This window comes from Anneissia japonica, unplaced genomic scaffold (genome assembly GCF_011630105.1).
Source record: "Anneissia japonica isolate Jap-2015-1 unplaced genomic scaffold, ASM1163010v1 scaffold287748_len1686314_cov196, whole genome shotgun sequence".
Classification (NCBI taxonomy): domain Eukaryota; kingdom Metazoa; phylum Echinodermata; class Crinoidea; order Comatulida; family Comatulidae; genus Anneissia; species Anneissia japonica.
Genome location: NW_022727190.1, coordinates 347744 through 369149, shown reverse-complemented (window position 1 = coordinate 369149; position 21406 = coordinate 347744). Strand labels below are relative to the sequence as shown.

The 21406-nt window shown below is 35.8% G+C and overlaps 2 protein-coding genes across 3 annotated transcripts; both read right to left on the bottom strand.

Annotated features, from left to right (window-relative positions):
• Positions 1 to 457: 457 nt before the first annotated feature.
• On the bottom strand, positions 458 to 3967 carry LOC117113527. The gene is made up of 4 exons (XM_033256887.1): positions 3963 to 3967; positions 3348 to 3463; positions 2661 to 2787; positions 458 to 575 (listed from the first exon to the last, which is right to left on the bottom strand). Exons 1-4 carry the CDS (start codon positions 3965 to 3967, stop codon positions 464 to 466), a joined length of 360 nt encoding a protein of 119 aa, XP_033112778.1. The 3' UTR covers positions 458 to 463.
• Positions 3968 to 7463: 3496 nt separating this feature from the next.
• Positions 7464 to 21275, bottom strand: LOC117113560 (thyroid transcription factor 1-associated protein 26 homolog). Of its 2 annotated transcripts, none has more exons than XM_033256928.1 (4): positions 21049 to 21275; positions 10958 to 11167; positions 10424 to 10550; positions 7464 to 8840 (listed from the first exon to the last, which is right to left on the bottom strand). In XM_033256928.1, the coding sequence occupies exons 1-4, from the start codon at positions 21152 to 21154 to the stop codon at positions 8729 to 8731; spliced, it is 555 nt and encodes a 184-aa protein (XP_033112819.1). In that variant the 5' UTR covers positions 21155 to 21275; the 3' UTR covers positions 7464 to 8728. The 2 variants fall into 2 exon arrangements, with proteins under 2 accessions (XP_033112819.1, XP_033112818.1); XM_033256927.1 differs by lacking the exons at positions 7464 to 8840; positions 10424 to 10550; positions 10958 to 11167 and adding exons at positions 16641 to 19150; positions 19464 to 19536; positions 20142 to 20373 and having other exon boundaries at positions 21049 to 21214.
• Positions 21276 to 21406: the final 131 nt, after the last annotated feature.

The window sequence follows — 21406 nt, the reverse complement described above, 5'->3', positions numbered from 1 at the left end:
TACGTAAAATTTACATGTTTAGCGTGTTTTTGTGGTACATGTGCGTATTCCCGGCCCTGTTCTCATTTGTCAGATTTTTAAGTGTTGATTGACACCCTGGAAGGACCATTAACATCATGTATAGTATACTTAACATTTATTGTACTTGCTACTTGTGTTGACGGCAATTAAATACATTTTCTAGCCACTTTTATGATTATAGAGTAGGCATATCAAGTTAACCGGCAGCAGACAGACACAGAAAAAAATCACATCACAACATTGTAATTGAATTGTAATAAATATTTTCATTATTTCATCTTTGTTTACATCGGGAATGAATAAATTTCGAATTATTTTATTGTATTTTAAATACTACTTTTATCAATACCATTTTATGTTTATTTTCATTGTTTTTATAACGGCGTGACGTTTTATACAGTGAAGTGGTCAATTTAAAAAAAATGTACAAAGGTATGATTCACTAAGTTCCTTTTTTTGGACACTTGAGTGCTAGGCCCTCTTTTCGGCCATTGTAAAATCCATCATCACCACCACTCCGAATCCGTTTACCTAAGTCATTGACGCACCAACACCTGTTAAAAAACAAAGATAATCACATTACTGTACTGCAGCTTTGCAAAATATATTTTATGCCTAAAAGTGGTACGCGATGAGTGCATGCTTGCACATACAAATTTCAAAATTGGAATCGTGCACAATAGATATTTCCGCTAAGCCTCGCCTCTTTGATATTTTTGCTAAGGTGTAGGGAATTTTAAACAGCATAAGCCTACGTAAACTTGTGTTTGTGGGACATGCGCGTATAACAGCGATTAAATAGCACGTTCTGATTGGTCAGTTTGATTGGCACTGCAAAAAGGTGTAGCCTCTATAGGCCTATATTAACGGTGACGTAAACTTGCAATTCATAAGCATATGTTTTATACAGAGTGTTGTACTTCATTATCATTATAAACATTTCCGTACTAAACAACCGACCAATCAGAACAGGTCGGCGAGGATCACGCACTTGCCCACAAACGACCTTAGCTACAGCATAAGGTTGTACAACAATATAGTACCGGTTTTAAACTGCGTAAATTCACTATCAAAATTAGTGCCGTGCGATATCAAACAAAACTGTTAGGCGTACACTGATACAATTCGTCGTTAAAAAGAAAACCGACCAAGAAGTTATGACTTTAGTATGATCGTCGATAAAACATTTCTTTCGTGTCATTGTTTCATTAAATGACTAAATGTTGATATACCGGCTGGACTGATGTAAAGTATTTTTTTTCTTTAAATTCAACAATGACAGCATGTACAGAAGCCGCAATGGCTTGTTTTTTTTTTTTTACATATTGGGACTAAACCATTTAGGACTACATTACATACAAGAAAATAAAAAAATTCAACTATAAGAAAACAAAATGTATTATACAGCCAATGATCTAAGCCAACCAGGGAAAAGCGGGCACATACCCTCTCCAATCAACACAACGTTGTATAAAAGGTGAACACATTCGGACCGCGTTTCCGATGCGCTGAAAGAAATGGGCCTACTCGTACTGATTCGATTATTTGATCGGTTCTTCGTTCAGAGGCCTGTTTTCCACTAGGCGAATTAATCGAAAGCGTCGGTTCGCTTCCTGTGCTGATTGGCTGCTCATTCTTTCGCTTCGCAAAAAGTAGAAACAGTTCGAACTCCTATGGTTTTGCTGAAGCGAAAAATTCCGATATAAATTTAAATGCGCATAAATTCGGCTAGTGGAAAGCAAGCTTTAAAAGTTATTTTCCACTAAAATTTTAAGTTTTACCACCCATACGCAGGCGCAATTGAGAATCTGGTAATGGAAATTAAACTGCGCATGCGTATAGGCCAAAACTTTCGATTCGCGCGAATAAATTCGTCTAGTAGTAGAATACATGACGATCCGTTTACCGACAATCAGCAGATGGCGTCTTGTCATCATCTATCATTAGGTTCGTCGGATTTAGGGGCGGATCTAGGTTCACATTTAGGGGGAGGGGGCGGGCAACTTTTTTTCATAAAAACGCCCAAAAAAAGGGGGGGGGGTTGGGTGTCTTCCCCCGGGAAAAATTTGATCACTAGATGGCAGAAAATGAGCTTTCCCGACTTCTGAGGTGACTTTTAATGACTTTTAAGTTTTTTAAATTTTAAGGTTTTCCTGCGCTTGAAAACGGTCAGGTAAACTTTTCATTCTTATTACTGTAAATACTAGTAGCCCTACTATGTGTGTATGTACAGTACATAACTAAGTCGCTGCATACATGTTTTTTTTTTCAATAAATCGATAAATCCAAAATAAGACGGGGGTCGGGAGTCCTCCCCGGGAAAATTTTGGTTCTTAGATGGTGAGAAATGAGTTTTCCGAACTTCTGAAGTGTCTTTTATTCAAAATTCAAGGTTCTCCCCTTTGTAAACGGTCAGGTAATTTTTTATCATTCTTATTACAGTAAATAGGGCTATGTGTGTACCGGTACGCAGAGAATTTACTTTTTTAATTTTTAATTAAAAAAAAAAAATTTTCCACGACGCAGTGAGTGCCATGCTTTATATTGTGAAAAAAACAAAAACAAAATAAAAACAAACAAACAAAAAAACATGAGCAACAACGATCGTTGTGATTAGTAATTAGGCAGAAAACACGAACCTATTATTGGTACACTGTTTGGGGGAAAACTTGCCGTCGTCGGTGCAGCTGAGTTGGAATTTCACTCCTGATGATTTCAATGCATTCAACCAGCAATTCTTAGCGGCATTGTCTCTCTTTAAGTACTCTGAAATAGTTAATATAACATAAGCAAAACAAAATGGACAGGAGGATTGTTTGGCAATATGGTTTGACGAGTTACATCGAGCTTTAATAATAATACTATCTATTGACCTATTATTTTATTAATAAGTCCACGATAATACTAATAAATAATGTTGCCAAAAGCAATTACATGGAGATCACAAATTCCGCCCGGAAATGTGACAATGCACACGCCGCGCGCGATGGATTGAGTGGGTTTTCAGGGAAACTAGTGGTCAAAAACGGAGCACTGGCTTTTTTTTCCAGGAACAATTTTCTTTTTGTTTTTTTTTTTTGTGATAGGCCGGCACGTTCTGAACTTGTAACTCGCCGCAGGTGCCATGCGCGTGTCAAACTTAGTATGAATGAACACACGTCAGGTTGGTCAAATCTACACCACCGGGCCGTGAAGTTTTGTTATACATTATTATTATTATTATTGGTCGTCAAGATCACTTCACGCGAAAGCCTGGCCTAGGGCCTAGGCCTAGTGTACTAGCCTAGCTAGTAAAACACAAGCAATTTTATTTAGGCCAAGCTTACTTCTTTCATAATATGCCCGCAGACTATCCATTTGCCGTCCAGTAAGTTTCGCTTTGATCCTATCATTTTGTAGAATTGCAAGAAATTTCTTCCTTTTGTTGACCTTTCCCCTTGCACTAGAAAATGCCAATAAAACGATGAATACACTTAAAACTCTAAAAAAATACATGTTTGATTGCAACAATTATAACCAGACGCGCATTTAGGCCTAAATGTGTTAAAATGATTTAAAATAAAATATAAAATTCCAATCGTATTCGATCAACACGCGGGTGTTGTTTTTGCTGTTGAAGGCGGTGCGCTCCATTCCTATTACAACACTATGGTTACGATGTGCGCACACTACTGATCTCTCTTGGTGCACACCGACCGGGGCCCCCAAAGGGGTTTAGGGGCCGGAGGCCCCGGGAAAAAATTGCTATTTTCCATTGTATACACCAATTTTAATGATGTTCTGCAGTAGTAATTTAATACATAGGCCCTAGTTTAGAAAAATATTTTTTAAAAGTTTATAAAAAGATGTTTTAACCTAACATCTGGGCTATGATGAAGCAAAACAATAAAATACTCTGAATTCAAAAGAAGAGGTTATTCAAGAGAAAGCTTGTTACTCACAGCATTGTTGTTATTTTAGTATTTTGCCTTTTGACATTGACAAAATTCTAAGATTAAACCTATGAACAAAAAATAATATTGCTATGGTACACTTTCAATCAATACATGCAGGGCGGATCCAGACCTTCACACCGTTCGCCATGGCGAAAGTCAGGGTGAGAGATAAAAGGATATTTAAAAAAATATAATAATTAATATTACTATTAATTAAAAGGGACTCTAATTTAATCGGCTGAGCGATATAATGTTAAGTATTTTTATTTATTCATTATTTTTTAAATTTTATTGATTGACATGTAACGATGTATGGTTAATAAAAAAAACCATCACATGGAGAGTATACATGTGCGTTAATTCTTATAACCTTTTTGGAAAGGCATATATAATTTTATTATATTTTGTTATTTTAAAATTACAAAAGACAATTGTGCATATTTCATTAATTTCCTGGTGGAAGTAAAATCACACCAATCAAGTTTGTTTTTGGTCAGAGTATAATTGTTAAAAGAATTACATTATTCTGTGCTTCTTTTAAGAGTAAGTTATATTATGACCAAGTTGTTATCATATATGAATTCTAAACTGTAATATTATTAACAAGACCAATCAACACATGACATAAAACATGTACATATCAAAATTATTAGACCTATGTTTGAACTTTCCTCGTCGGTGCGTGCATAAACGTAATGTCTTGGAATTTGGATCTAATATGCGTATAATGATATTGATAAACAATCGCAATTCCCTGTACTATATTATGCTAAACATGTACAGAAGTGGACTTCCTCATTCTGTGGTCATATTGAACTGTAATATTATTATCATTAAAGAAGTCCATTCAACAAACAACATAAAACATATCAAAGTTATTAGGTTAAAGTTCTCACGTCGGTGCATGCATAAATATAGGGGCTACCTGAGATTGACCGTCAATCAAAATTTTCTGTGTATCTATGCTTTAAAGACTAAACGTCCTTATGATTTAAGGAAATATATATGTATTATTGAGCTACGCAAAGTTTAGAAGCTTAGAAGTTTAAAAGTTAAAAGAGATGACTTCCTTATGCGTAGTCATATCAGACTGTATTATCATTAAAGTCCATTCAACAAACAACATAAAACATATCAAAATTGTTAGGTTAAACTTTCCACTTCGGTGAATGAATATAATTTTTGGGACATACGGTATTTGATTTGCATGACATTTTGAGAATGTACTGGATATAAAATCTTAAATATTTTAAATTTTAATCAGTAATCTATTAGAAGTACTCAGATTGGTTATACTGTAAACCCTTCGGAACCCCGAAGGCAAACCATTTTGATTTAGCGTAGATCTATTTTACATGTTTTTATTTTATTTTATTGGTATCCTTTTTTTGTACGATTCATTTGTTATATTTTCCACAGACAGATAAATGAATGCCTGAACTGATATTTTATGGGTTACATATTACTTTCTATACAAAAGAGATATCATAAATTATATAACTATATTGTCCGACTGTGTGCATTGAACATTTGACGACGACGATAATGTCGCCAAATTCCCAACCGTAACTCAGGCTACGGGCGTCGTTTGACACGTCACACCAAAGGGCCTGTTAACTAATCTTGCACAGGAGCCTGTCATCACCAGCTTCCTCCTCCTCATCACCTTCTTCATCATCATAATTATTAATTGTCCATAGTAAAGTAGGGAAAAAACTATGAATTCAGAGTGTATTCAATAACAGACGTCTCATAATGCACGAAAGCCTCTAGTAAACAAAAACTTTTCGAAGGAGGAGTCGAAGACTCCCCCCACCCCATGCCTATCTAAAATTTGTCTTCCCGCGACAGAACAAGCTCTCTTCTTATGACTTCGCCCACCATGGGAACCCATTTGTGCGATAGTCAGGGTAAACTCTGGATATATTGTATTTAAGAGAAGTGCTTTAAAAAAAGGTATAGGCCCTAGCTATTTACAATATTCATTTATAAAAAATAATGTTGCATACTAGAACTATCAGGAATAAATATACCAGGGGTGGCGCCAGGACTTGGCCGACCGGGGTGGGGGGCGAGGGCGAATCCCCCGACGAGGGGTCAGATTTCCTCGACGAAAGCAAAGTGGGCGTGGTCGAGCTTCGATTAAAAGGCTTCGAAAGTGGTCCAGGGGGCGAAGCCCCCGAAAATTTTGACAATTTAGGGGTTTCAAAGGCTTATTTAACCGATTTTAGAGTCTATTAATAATATGTAGAAAATAGGCCTACATATAATTGTTTTTTCTCAGCGACGAATTGTGCTTTTCTCCCCGACGGGGGCCAGAAATAATACAGATAAAGTTTTCAACCGTACCGCGTGGCTACGGCCCTGACACTGCGTGAGACCGGTACGCAAGTGCGACCAATCCTTTTGCACCAACGGTGCAAACACTACATGCCCATAGGATTTTGTGTAAAATCGAAATAAAACGAAAACCTCCTTTTACGCTGCACAGTAAAAGCATAGCCTCTCCCACGGTGTGATTTTTCTCTGAGAATTGATAAGTAAGAATTTGAAACCAGTCAGTCTTACCAAACTTTAGTTATCATATGGTAAGAAACAATTTATTACGCGCCGACGACGACAACATCATGAAGAAGAAATACAGTAGGACCCCTAAAAACGTGAAATTGTCCTCTTAGCAGGGGTTTCTGACTTGTTTCCAATTTTATTTTCAATGACATACGAATCAGCTACAGTAGAATTATAATAATAGTAATAATTTGCAATGCAAATACAATTTATTCCTAATATGAAAATGTAATTAAAACAACAATAGGTTTATGTTCCCAATAGTATTTCATGATGCAATATTAATGACCAATTTCATTTTTTTTATATTGAGCTTTCTATTGGATGGATGTAGCATGAAACGAATTAGAATTAATGGTGCATGTTATGGTATGGATTAGAATCCAAGATCCTATATACAAGTACAGTACATGAAAAGAAAAGGAAATATATACCCATGTCTGGTTGACGGGACAAAATTGGCAACTCATGCTGTATGCCTATACCGAAGGATTCAAGAGAGAACATTCTGGTTTATTGCTCAAAAGGTGTTAAAATATAAAATTGAATGATTTTTTCTTATTTTGAGACTGCTGCAGCAGTTGTGATACAATTATATTAATGATACAAAATAATAAGTGTCCCCCTAATAGGGGTTATGTGAAAATTTGGCACACTCAGAAAGTGTCGCCCCGTCCCCTTAACAGGGGTGTCCCAAAGGAGGGGTTCTAATGTATTACGATTTTTTCAACTAAATTAAATGGTATTTAGCATAAATTTCCTGTTTTGTGAAGTATTATTATGCAAATAATCAATTAGCATATTCACACACGTACCGTACTGTACCAAAACAATAGACCCTCGTTATTACCATATTGCATTAATTCAATGATTCGATTGCCTCTGTTCCCACTTCGAGCGCGCGAAAATTCGAAATGGCGGGTGACAACAGAGAATAGATGATATGAGACTAATTTGTTATCGTTAATATACGGAGGAAAAGGGCTGTGAGACGAAATCTAAAAAATACTGGATTAGCATTCCCAGAACTCCAAAATGAATCAAAAGAGTGATTATAAGTATACTTCTTTTTAGTCCATTTTTATTCAGGCCTAGCTAGGCCTCCTAAGGGTACTAAATAATTGGCCTAGCCTTCCCTAGGTCTATAGTATCAACACCAGATAGGCGTAGAATGAATAGGCTTAATAATGCTAGAAAGAGGAGGCCAGGAGCGGATCAAGACATCTGCAGGAGGGGGAGTCAAGAAAAAGGGTATGCACTCGATTTCACTGTTTCAAACGACGGTGTGGCTCAGTTGGTCGTAAGATTGCGCCAGCGCTGCCGGCTGTCACGTTGGTGTCACCCGTTCCATGTTCTCCCCGTTGATAGGCCTGTAATACAATTTCAACATCTGAGGCCTATTGGAAAGATTTATTTCCTAATTGTTTGGTGATATTCGTTTATCGTCTGTTTTTAAATACTCGGGTGTGATTGGGTAATGAGCAGCAGCCAATGGAATTCTTTTTCACACAATGTCTGTATGAATAATTATAAATAACTAATAATTAAAATACAATTAGTACCGTATATAATTATCACACAATTACCACCCATTTTAAAACACAATAATATCAACGATTATCACATTCTCAACAATTGCATAATAATTGTTATATTTCTTACAACATAACAGGAGGGTGACCTTAGATATATTATTGCTAAGTTAAAAGGACGGCGTAAACGTACGTAAAATTTACGTGTTTAGTTTGTTTTTGTGGGACATTTCCGGCCCTGTCCAGATTTGTTAGATATTCAGTTTGATTGACACCCTGGAAGGACCATTAAAATCCTGTACAGTACATACATTTATTATACTTGCTACTTGTTCTGACGGGAAAAAATCAATAAAATAAAAATACATTTTCTAGCCACTTTTTATGATTAAAGAGTAGGCCGGCATATCAAGTTAACCGGCAGCAGACAGACGCAGAATAAATCACATCACAGCATATTTGTAATTCAATTGTACTAAATATTTCCATTATTTCATCATTGTGTACATCGAGAATAATTTTCTAATTATTTTATTGTATTTTAAATAATAATTTTATCAATTACCATTTTATATTTTTATTGTTTTTATAACGGCGTGACGTCTTATATACAGTAGAATGTTCAATTTAAAAAAAATGTAGTGTAGACTTAACAAAGAATGGTATGATTAACTAAGTTCTATTTGTGGGGCACTTGAGTGCTAGGCCCTCTCTTCGGCCATTGTAAAATCCATCATCACCACCACTCCGAATCCGTATACCTACGTCATTGACGCACCAACACCTGTTAAAAAACAAAAAGAATGACATTACTGAATGCATAATTGTAACATTTCCGGACTAAACAGCCCACCAATCAAAACACGTCGGCGAGAAACACGCACTTGCCCTCAAACGGAAGTATTTACGTATTTTTACGTTTTCGTTTGTGGGATCTTAGCAAAAGTATTTAAGGCTGTACAACAATATAGTACCGGTTTTAAACTGCGCAAATTCACTATCAAAATACGATATCAAACAGAACTGGCAGGCGTACACTGATACAATTTGTCATTAAAAAGAAAACCGAAGTTCAAGTTATCTGACTTTAGTGTGATCGTCGATGAATGATGTACCGGCTGCACTGATGTATGGTTCTATATCTACGTGTGCGTTTACATGTGTATCAAGATATATTCGTATATATTAAGTCTTCATCCGTATCACATGCGTGTGTACTTTAGTTGTCAAAATTGACCTTGTGCCAGCATTTTGTGAAAAAAGATGACCTTGTACCTGGAAATAGAGTAGGGGCCTACTTTAGGCCAAGATTTGGAATAACGCCTTTACATTGTGTTTAAACTGCACATTATCGACAGTCTAATGTTGATACAACATGGTCGCATAATGATTCATTTCTTCACCTATCTAAACAATTTGTATGTTATACATCGTTATGTACCTTTATTAGCTCTTGACAAGAAAACGGAAGCACGATATTTATTTTTATACATAATGGGTGTTAAAACGAATGCCAATATCAATCATCATAGGCCTATTTCTTTTCTGTACTGTATCATGTGTTGAGATCATGTGAAGTAGGCGCATAGAAATGGTAATATTTTTTTCTTTTTATGCCGAAAAGCCTACCCAGACTATCACATTTTATAGACAAAAACACGTGACATGTATAAATATGGTCATGATGACATCATAATTATCATGACCTTGCGTTTATATAATTTTTTTTTTATTTGGTAGTCTGGACCATTAGTTCTTTAATAACACAAATCAGCAATCATATATTGCAAAATCATAAGTTACTATTTTTAGCTCAACACTAAGAGAGTAGAATATTTGTCAATTGATGAATGCACTGAGGTCGAATTGCTCATTTAGATGTATCAACTCTCAAAAATATTTAAACCCAAAATATTTACAGATCATTATAAAACACATTCTGGTAGAAATCGAGTAGGCCTATAGGCCTGCTATATTAAACATTTTAAAACCATGATAGCATCAAGAGGCTTTAAGGAGTTTTAATGGTTAATCCCAGCCAGGTGTTCATTGTTAGGTTATTTTATCTGTAGGCCCTACTCTGAATGAGAAGTTGGACTCTCACTGCGTCCGAGTGTTGAATTGTCGGCCGAAGCGATATAACGCTAGAGGACGTGACTTCGGTGGCAGCAGTCTTAACGAACCATCATTAAAAAGATCCGATGCGCGAGCGTCGTAGCGTTGCGTGGCGTATTCGTCGGATCGTCGTAGGACGCAGTGAGTGCCATGCTTTATATTGTGAAAAAAAACAAAAAACAAAAAAACAAAAAAACATGAGCAACAACGATCGTTATGATTTGATCAGTAGTATAGGCAAAAAACACGAACCTATTATTGGTACACTGTTTTGGAGAAAACTTGCCGTCGTCGGTGCAGCTGAGTTGGAATTTCACTCCTGATGATTTTAATGCATTCAACCAGCAATTCCTAGCATTCTCTTGCTTTTTTAAGTACTCTGAAATAGTTAATATATAACATAAGCAAAATAAAATGGACAGGAGATTTGGTTGGCAGGCAATACGAATTACTTCGAGCATCAATAATAGTGAGAGCATAACATGATTTACACTTTCGTTTTCGTTAGTATTTTCGCTGCTTTCCCGGCACAATCGCCGAAAGCAATTCCATAGAGCTCTTCCCACAGAGGTGCCATAGGGGAAGATTAGATGATGGATATAAATTCAGACCCACCCCACTAACTTTAAATCTTGTATCCAGGCATAGTGAAAGCGGATTTAAAATTTAGCCTATGCCTAGTCTTATGGTATAACAATGGCCGGACAGGGCCTTATATATCGATGACTAGTAGTATTGTATCAACACAGGCCATCTTATTTAGGGCTACCGTAAGGACAAGCTTACTTTTTGCAAAATATGCCCGCAGACTCAATTGCGGTCCAATAAGTTTCGATTTGATCCTGTCCTTCTGTAGAGTTGAAAAGAAGCTTTTCCTATTGTTGTCCTTTCTCCTGGTGTTTAACGCTCGGACGATGCCTGCGGGGCCTTTGTTCTTTGATCGGCCAAATCCGAAGCTACCAACACCATTGTTCAACGCAGCACTAGAACTTGCCACTAAAACGATGAATACACTTAATACTCTCAAATATAACATTTTTGATTGTAACAATTTTTAACAGGACCCGCATGTAGGGCCTATACCTTTAATGTTAAACTGACTTATTTATAATGAAATCGTTATCTACTGTAAAATTCCAAATCGCATGCGATCAACACGCTGGTTGTTTTTGTTGTTCTATAAAGGTGCGCTCCATTCTTATTGCGGCTCTATGGTTACGATGTGCGCACACCAATGATCTCTCTTGGAGCACGCACACACTCCTTTTTTTCCCCTATCTATTATCTTTGCCCATACCGGTAACAAATACAAGCCAACAGGTTATGGTTAACACGATATTTGCCTTTTAGTAAATAACATTTTTGTCGAAATACACGGTTATTTTTGTGTGTAAAATCAAAATGAAACTATGAATTTTCTTTTAAGCTGCACAGTAAAAGCAGTCTCCCACACGGTGCGATTTTTTCTCTGAGAATTGATAAGTAGGAATTAAACCATAAAGACTTATCAAACTTTAGTTATCGTGCAACGACAACAACATGGAGAATTATTACAATTTCAACTAAATTAAATGGTATTTAGCAAAAACCTGATTAGTGAAATATTAATTATGCAAATGATCAATTAGCATATTTACACAAGTACTGTAACAAAACAATAGGCCCTGTCTTGTTATTACCGTCTTCCATTCTGTCAAATTTGAAACCAATTGGACTTACCAAACTTGAGTGGTTAAGTGGCGTAAATTACCTGATTAGGGAAATTTTAATTCTGAAAATGAGCAATTAGCATAATCATTTACACGCGCACCAAAACAATAGGCTTTGAGACCAGTCTGACTTACCAAGCTTTAGTTATCATGGCAACAGAAAATTTACCTGTACTACCATGGTGGTTTATACAATGTGCGACGCCTCTCTAAGATTGCGTTGTCCATGATTATATCTTTGAGGTATAAGCAACGGCGGCGGAACGTCGTTGGTGGGCGGGGGGGGGGGGCATTTCATAAGGTCCAGTATGCGAGCGAAGCGATCATATAGCCTGGGGGGCCATGGGGCCCCGGTGGAAGCCCCTTGGAAGCTATATCTTACGAAGTTTGGTGAATTCTATAAGTTATTTTATAGGCATCAAGCTACTGTAATGATTTCATATTTGTTGTAATTTCCAGTGGCGGATCCAGGAATTCGAAATAGAAGGGCCCAGTGAGGGTACTTTCACAGATGGTTGGGGCTGAGGTAAGAACATTTGTGATTATGGCACCATGGCCGGAAATTGCACTTCCAGACATAAAAGTTGAATATAATTATCTTTATATCTCCATTTTTTTTATTGAACAATTTAGGTGGTGGGGGAGGCCGGCTGGGTCCCCTTGAATCCGCCACTGGGTACTTCAGCACATGGAGAATCTATACCACTTCATCCCCACCATGGTTGTGGCTGAGGTAAGAAAATGTGTTATTATGGTACCTCTAGATGGCCGGAAATTACACTCTCAGACTTAACATGTGAATATAATTTTCCTTATATCTCCATTAAAAAAATTGAACAATTTAGCCTCCCCCTCCACTTGAACGCGCCACAGATTTCCGAACAAAGTCGAAGTCGAGATTGCTTCCACGAACTCAATGAATTATTTATCATGAGGGTTATCCTTGATATGGGTTCCCCGACGAAAACTTCACTTTCCCCCAGATGGATGAAAATTACCCTTCTATAAATGTTATATAGCCGTCGGAATTATTTTGCAAGTGGTCCGGCCATTAGTCAGAGCGGGGGGTGGGGTACTTAACAATTTTGGTTGTAAAAAGACCCGCTACCCCTATCCACAGATACAGGATTAAAATTAGTGGGGTCTGAGAGCATCTACTCCAGACCCACGATGGTTGTTGAACAACATTTTTTTGCAACTCTGAATGCCCAGTAATAGATGCTGACAACTTGTAGGGCCGCTAGCCCCTTCCCTCAAGGGGCAGCCATAAGAAATAAAGTTAGCAAGGAGATAGAGTCTATGTTGGAAATATGGTACTTATGGATGCCTGGAAATAGCTGGCAAACCTGCCACCACTCATTCCCATCTGGGTACAGAATGTGGTAGCATTGACCAAATTTAAATTCGTAGGACTATTTTACATCTTGGAAATAAGATAAATGTTCTTAGGTCTGTAACTGCAAATGATATATTGCTCAAGATTTAATTAAGTTGCTTATTTCTCCATGAATAATTAAGTGCAAGAAACACGAATATTATATATAATGCAAGGAATAACAATGATAATACTACAGTTATATTTACACGACGTGAAGGGTATTGTGAAATATGCAATCAAGTACAAGTGCAAGAAACGAATTTATATATAATGCAAGGAATAACAATATGCAATTAAATAAAACATGTTCTATGAATACACAGGATACAATATGCTATGAATTAACTTTGGAAATGCAGCAGGCTTATGCCTACACAAATAACGTAGAGTTTCGAGAAACATACTGCTGGAACAAGTTTAATTATACTTACATACCAAATTCAACCTGAAGCATAATCAATTATTTATCACTCTCTAGATGAGTTGTATTATCACTTGAATTGTTAAAAAAATGTTTTAATTAATGTATGATTATGGCAACTCTAGATAGCCAGAAATGCCATGTGAAACTTAAATTTGAATATAATTTTCTTTTTTTTTTCTCATTTTTTTTTTATTTTGCAAAATTTCCCCGATTCCGCCACTTAAATCTATACTGTAACCCTCACACTGTTTTATAAGTCATTTACTTTAATATTCATTCTGCTATATCTGTCATCCCGGAAATGATACTCCAACTGTGGCGGGTCCAGAAGTCGAAATAGAGGGATTCCAGGGAGGGTCTTGCGAAAAATAGAATGTCCACCCGCCTCAGCCCCACAACTGTTGTGGGGCTGAAAAAAAATTATGATTATGGTACCTCTAGATGAAATGTTTTCGTTAAATTAGATGGAGTTTAACTGTGGTTATATTACGCTAGTTTGAAGGTTTACAGTAAGCCAATCAGTTAACCTTACTTACATAAAGAGAACTAGAACGTTGCTCCATGAGTGATTGCCTACCTACCCTCATATGCCTAAATACAGAATTCACGAATGCAGGCGAATTTTTCTTCATGCTCGAGGGTGGGTTTCAAAGGAAACTTTACAGACGCACGTATACAGACGTCAATCAACATTTGGTTTCTCAACTCAAAAAAGGAACTTGTAATGTTCGTTAGAAAATGAAAAAAAATCTATATTTTATAATAATAATAATAATAATAATAATAATAATAATAATAATAATAATAATAATAGGTCAATTTATAAGGTGCAAATAAACAAGGTATAAGCACCAAATAATAATAATAAAAATAATAATAATAATAATAATATAATAATAATAAATATAATAATAAAAATAATAATAATAATAATAATAGCATTGCAGCGTTCGTAAAATGTTTGTCACTGGTGCTGGGAACACTCACAAAATTGGGGGTGGGGGGGGGGCAGGCCCCCCCAGTAGAAAAAGTGGGTGGACCAATGCCCCTCCCCCCCCCCGGTTGGGTATAAGATATTATTTTACACCATGACTAAACTAAGAAAACTAGAGAAGAAACTGTGCAGTCCTAACAAATTTAAAATATACAGATAACAAACTTTATTCAATTCAACTTAACACTCTGCAAAGCAATACCAGGTAACCAATTCTCAGATATTACCTACACAACTGTGGCCTAATATTAAGATATTTAGTGAGTTTAACGACGCCATGGCCTAAGCAGTCCGGTATAGGAATTGCGTAAACAGTTGGGTAATGAGTACCACAACTATATGCGAAGTAAAATAAACTGATTCGTGGGTTTCTGTATTGAATTTAAGAGGATCTTTTTGGTTATTACTAAGCTATTTAAAATAACAAATAAATACCAAAATCCATTGAATAATGGATAATATCTTTTGGTTAAAATGGACATCAACGCTCTGGTATCCATGCGAACCCCTCCCTTAGCAGTAGCCAAAAATCCGTTACCGAGTATGAAATTAGGCGTCTTATAATTATAAACAGAATAATAAAAATAAATATGTAAATGTCATTATTATTAAAATACAACTTTAAAATAAATAAATAAATATGTAAATGTCATTATTATTAAAATACAACTTTGTTGTACGCTGACGACCTGGCGATTTGCTCTAATGAGTCACCTGAGTTGCAAGCTGCACTCAATAGGCTTTTTAATTATTGTAAAGAAAACATACTAACAGTCAATACGGATAAGACTAAAATTGTTAAATTTAGAAGAGGCGGGCGACTGCGTAAGGACGATGTTATATATGGCTTGCTGCGGGGCCATTGATAAAGGCACATTTTTGCGAAGGAGCCCCTCTAGCTTCTATTACCTCTCCAGTTCGGTGCCGTTCCCCTTCAGTGGAACTAACAGGGTCTCAAAGGAAGGTATGGGGGAGATGGTTAAGCACAGCCTTCCACTCGCTTTGGTGCTATAAGCGTTCATGCTTCCATCTCAACTGCGACTGCAGGTGTAGATTATGTGGTTCCGCGGAGAACCTCCAGCACGAACACCTACTACAATGTGAGTGGGTTGTAGGGGACTTTGTCTCCTTTGACGCTTCGGCTCTTCTAAATTTGGAGAGAGCGTTAATTGCTACCCTGCCACCGGGTTGAAAAAAATAAATAAATAAATAAAAAATAAAAAAAAATAATAATAATAATGATCGATCCTTTGTCATCAGGTTGTTTTAGCTCTTTTCTTCCTTTGAAGAATGTATTCAATTTTTGAATAAAACGTTACACAATAATAATAATAATTAAAATTTTAAAAAATAGTTTTTGGAAGGATGTCATTCAAGCATGGAAAGAATTTCATAGGCGGATTCGAAGGGGGGGGGGGGGCAGCCGGCGTTTCAAAATAAAAAAAAATAATGAGAAAAAAATAAATTTATATTAAAATTTCCATTTCCGGCCATCTAGAGGTGCCATAATCAAAATTTTTCTTTCTTTTCTTCAGCCCCAACCATGGTGGGGCTGAGGTAGTATCGATCCTCAATCTGTGAAAGTTCCTCTTTGGGCCCCCTCTATTTCAAATTTCTTGATCCGCCACTGAATTTACTATAAGTTCAAAAAAAAAGAAGGTGTATTTATATCCAGTATACTGCAAAACGAACAGATTAAAAGTGATGATAAGTGTATTTTTACAAGAGGTAGTATATAATAACAATGGAATTAAGTACATTAATGACATAGATGAAAATGATAAATTTCTCGCTGTATATGCTTTGCAAAGAAAATTACACATTAAAATTAATTTCTTAGTGTTTAATGGTTTGGAAAAGTGTTATAAATAGGCAATTTCCCCACCAGTTGGAAGAATCGGGAAACAGACTGGAACAACCATGTACAGGATTCAAAACTAAAAGTATTCAACAAGAAAAAAAGGTTGTAAACACATTTATAACACTTTTATTTATTCCAATAGTGTAGTATTAAAAATGGAAGGACATTTTAAACCTGCAAGTCACAAGAGTGCAATGGTCAATACATGTGATTATGTACAGATTTATATGTACAAATACGGTTTTGGTTAAAAATGGCTAAAGGTGACACTTCTCATTGCATGTTTTGTCAGAAATTTGGGTCTATTATACATTTGTTTTGGTACTGCAATATAATCAAGATCTACTTGAACAGTTTTTAAACTTAGGTTAATGAAACCCTGAAAGTAAATTTTATTGTTAAGGAAAACTCGTCCTTTTAGGAAACTGTAAACAGAGAGATTATGTATTTAATAATAAATGGTTCTAAAATTCTATATCTATATATGCAGATTAAAAAATTAAAATTGCATTCCTTCCTTCAACAATGCTTTATAATTGATATACTGTAAAATGTTTTTACCAAATGGAAAAGTATATTTTTGATACCAACTGTAAGGAAAACGAATTAAAAATACGTTGGCATAACTGACCACACTCTTCCAGAAGCAAAATAACTTTTACAATGAAGTAAATAGATTACAGTCATGTTTGAACTGTTACATTATAATACTGTTATTTTCGGGGAGTTGTTTGGCTCGTAAGTGGAGTTAGTCTGCACCTAATAAGGTGCAGAATGACCCCTTTGGAGTTGGAGTGGCTCCTCGAATGTAACAATGGGATGATGGGATAATATAAAATTTGTACAGTATTGTACTTTGTTGCATGACATGGATATGTGGAAAAATAAAGAATAAAAGAAATAAAATGTATGAAATCAGAAAGATAAAAGACTGAAATCGATAAAACTTTGGAGCTTCAAGGGACTTAGCCCTCTGGACCACACAATACAACACAACACAACAACAAGCCTCCTCAGATCATAGAAAGCCATAGATAATAAAATACTGTACATACATATAATGAGCCAACATGTTCTCGTACTTGTGACAGTACAAGTTTCTTTTCATTTATTTGTTAAAATTAAAATAGAAATCGTTTCTCATGAGGCTTATGATGACTGGTTGCCACAGCAAGCTTAGCTTAAGGTCATTGGTTCGATTCCCACTCCGGTCACTTGACATTTGCAAGGTCATTTATCCATCCTTACTTTACACACTTTGGTTTCTTCACCACACTTGTCCCAATTTCTGATTGTTATTTTCTGGGGAAAGTATTACAGATAAACGATTTTCTCCAGCATGATGTTATTATTCTAGGTCATAGAATCTATATTAGCTAACTGGCAAAAAACGTAACCTTCTTTAATACACAAATGGGGTGCATTGCGATTCCAATGCCACAATATCCTAAAAGGTACCCAGACCAGTCGAGGGTTTCACACTGGCTTGCATGAGACTGGGCATTTTTTGAAAATTATGCGCGAGGTCACAATACAGTCAAGCGTCGATATAACATACACCTTACAGTGAATACATTGATACAAACTGCCACTTTCATATCTCATCTACGGGAACGCTGGTGGCGATAGGCGTGTTCGTACATGTTGTATGCTTGTTTTGAGAAAATATACCGGTAGCACATTTAAAAAAAATAATTTAAAGAAATTCTGAAATATGTGAGGTCGAAGTTAAATGCGTGAGACTCCCGTGAGATGAGTGAAACTTGACAGGTCTGGGTACCCATTTAACTTCTGGTTGCACTCAAGAGAGGCAATTATAGGTAAAGTGTCCAAAGACAAGTGAAATTCATAGCCTGAGGTTGAACCAAAGAGTATAGAATAGCAAGAGGTCAACTGCCTGGGTCTCTTTGAAATGGAATTCTATCTTTAAAAGTACTACGACAAACTAGAGGGCACCCTGCAAAATAACGTAAAAGTTGCTCGAATTTCGATATCTATTGTTTCTAATAGGGCGCCCCCTACCTTGTGGTAGTACTTTATTGTTTCATTGTGTTAATTTAAGTGCAAGTAAACTCAAGGCAGTCGGACTTCTTGCTATTCTATACTCTTTGGTTGGACCAATGATCTCAATGTTGAGAAACTTAAATAAATCTGTGGCAAAAACTGATTTTCAAATTATCAAATTTTCTTTGACAAAGAACTTTTGTATGCCCATATATAGTCAGGATGTACCTATGATCATCTGATATCATCATTACCATATATAGGCATGTCGAAAGTTTTTTTTGTAAAATAAATGTTGTAGTCTGGATCCATGTGTAGGGCTTTAAACAGGAATTTAGGTAGCTCAACCTACATGGATCAGCCATGCACATAGTGGCTTATTACTAGCTGAATATTACGGGCTGACATAATGCATGCCGGATTGCTACGTTAATATACAGTTGATCATAATTTATCACTCTTTATCTTTTTCAATAAATGTTCAACATGGTATTTCATAATTGGTTGTCCTTTCTTGGATTTTTGGCTCAGCTTCTTGTGTCTTGCCCTTTTACTTGATTTGTATCTGTCTAAGGCAGCTTTCTTTTCCTCTCTTATCTTCTGAGCTTCCTGAAAAATTTACAATTACAAACATTTACAATATGTGAGTTGTGACACAAAAAATGAGTGATTAATATGTAAGCCTTATTTTGGTCTATGAATCTTGTTCCTAGGTTGAGTATAACCGGAGTAAGATCATTTTAATAATTCCACGTATCAAAATTTTAATAATTCCATGTACCTAAATTCAACAACATATAAACATTTTCTTGATATAACCAGACGTTGGTGGCGCTCTTCCATGTCTAATGGTCTAATCACACTAAATACTCACCACCATATATATTTTTATTATGTGCTGATTTAAACGATATACACCAACCTGTGCTTGCTTTTCTTTTATTAGTTTCTGCTGCTTGAATTCCATCTCCACTTTGCTAAACCTTGTCAATTTACTGTAAAAAAGGAAATTATAAAAACATAGTATTACAATACTCAATAGTAATTTCACTGTTACTACCTACAACATACATCACCAAATTAATAACAACCAAGGGTGATTCCTTTACATGATTTGGTATAAAGAGTCTTATTATGAGATTTATTTAGTGGAAAGGACTTCCTAAATCCTGGACTGTGAATTTGGAAGGCAAGTATTTTAACACATTTACGAATGCTCTGCAAACTAATGGAGCAGAATATCCTTCAATGAGATATAATACTTTCCATTTTTAAATGTGGTTAAATGTTTCATAAAATATGTGAAAAATACATTCAGATGATATTCAATGGTGTTCTGCATCAGGAGATTTAAAAGGAATGATGTATTTGCCATACCTGATGTTTTATGGTACTAAATGTTCAGCATGTTGCCAAATATCTTGTAAATGATTCAGGCTGGAATTGAACCCACGACCTCCAGATAACTAGCCTGGTGACTTAATCACTTACCAGATTTTTTTCACTCAGTATGGTAACTGCAAGTAGGGCAAAACATCATTCCTATATTCAGATGAAGCACTGATTTAAAATTGAATACGATAGTTGTATGTTTACATACCTTTTCCGATTACCATCTGTACGTTTTGTTTTCTTTTCCTTTATTATACTAACTGCTTCCTTCCTTGGCTGTTTAAACTTCGGTGATGTTTCTTCTTTTACTGTCCTTGTTTTATCCGTTTTTTCATCATGCATTTGTTGTGAAGATTCTTTCTTTTCTTTTAGCATATGCTTTCGTATCTTTCGATACTGATTGATAATTTTTCGCTTCCTTTTATCAGCATAACCCTGTCCTGTATCATTGAATTATATTGTACTTAGAGGCCTTGTTGGCATTAAGCATTATATAAATCCAACATATTATCATTATTTGTTCACTTGGAAATAATATTTAGGGACTAATTAGTCCAGCCAGAGATCACAAGCTCATTCAAAGGCAAACTTTATTCAATTTTCTAAGTCAACTGTTCACTGATTTATTTAATACTCATAAAAATAATTACATTTATGTTTGAACTGGCTGCCACTAAAACTTGTGTTACCTGTTCAAACTGACATTAATTCGAAATACAATATAACTCATACTGTTAAAACTCTTTTTGTTTTGTTTTGTGTTTTGTGCAAATTTTCAGAGAAATATTTATTTACACTGCTTTATGTTCAATTTTAATAATTACTTTTTACAGATAAGTGTCAGACTGATGATGATTCAGAATCAGATCCATCCCTACTCTCTCTATCATCTGCACGACTGATATACTAGTTAACACAGTAGCCTAGATGTGCAGAGCCAGTGACACATAGGGTAGTTAATTCTTGCATAGCCTAGGCCTACCTTCCACCAGACACGGTTGGCGGGCGGGCGGACTGAGTGTATAGGTAGGCCAGGGAAGTGTACCTAATAAGAGAGGGTAGCCTAGGCTGTCGTCGGTGGTAGCCTCGTTATTCAAATTGCATTTTAAGTATACCTTCATGTACGTTTCCAAAGACTTTATGAAACGGTTTGTAGTTTCGACTTCGTGACGACGAGCTGTGAATTAATTGTTTCCCTTTTGAAACATGTGGCTTAACCATCCTTCCTGGCAAGCTGTACGGCGACGATCGATTAAAAACAAACAACAACGACACATGGGCGGCGACATTGCATCCTTCGACAATGTTACTTAAGATTATTAATATTAAATAAATATATTAAAATATTATCTGTAAGTAAAAGGAATTATAATATAACTTTATATATAATAAAAATATATCTTAAGATAAATTCATCAAAAATATATTTTATTGCTTAACATATTACATTTTTGGGGTTTATCATTTTTGTCG

Coding starts and splice junctions, on each gene's coding strand:
- LOC117113527 (XM_033256887.1), bottom strand. Junction 2,788..3,347: donor GCGGGCATATTATGAAAGAA/GTAAGCTTGGCC, acceptor TAACTATTTCAG/AGTACTTAAAGAGAGACAAT. Junction 576..2,660: donor AAACAGTGTACCAATAATAG/GTTCGTGTTTTC, acceptor GTTTTTTAACAG/GTGTTGGTGCGTCAATGACT.
- LOC117113560 (XM_033256927.1), bottom strand. CDS start 21,154: ATGGTTAAGCCACATGTTTCAAAAGGGAAACAATTAATTCACAGCTCG. Junction 19,537..20,141: donor ACAGATGGTAATCGGAAAAG/GTATGTAAACAT, acceptor CCTTTTTTACAG/TAAATTGACAAGGTTTAGCA. Junction 19,151..19,463: donor TAAAAGAAAAGCAAGCACAG/GTTGGTGTATAT, acceptor TAAATTTTTCAG/GAAGCTCAGAAGATAAGAGA.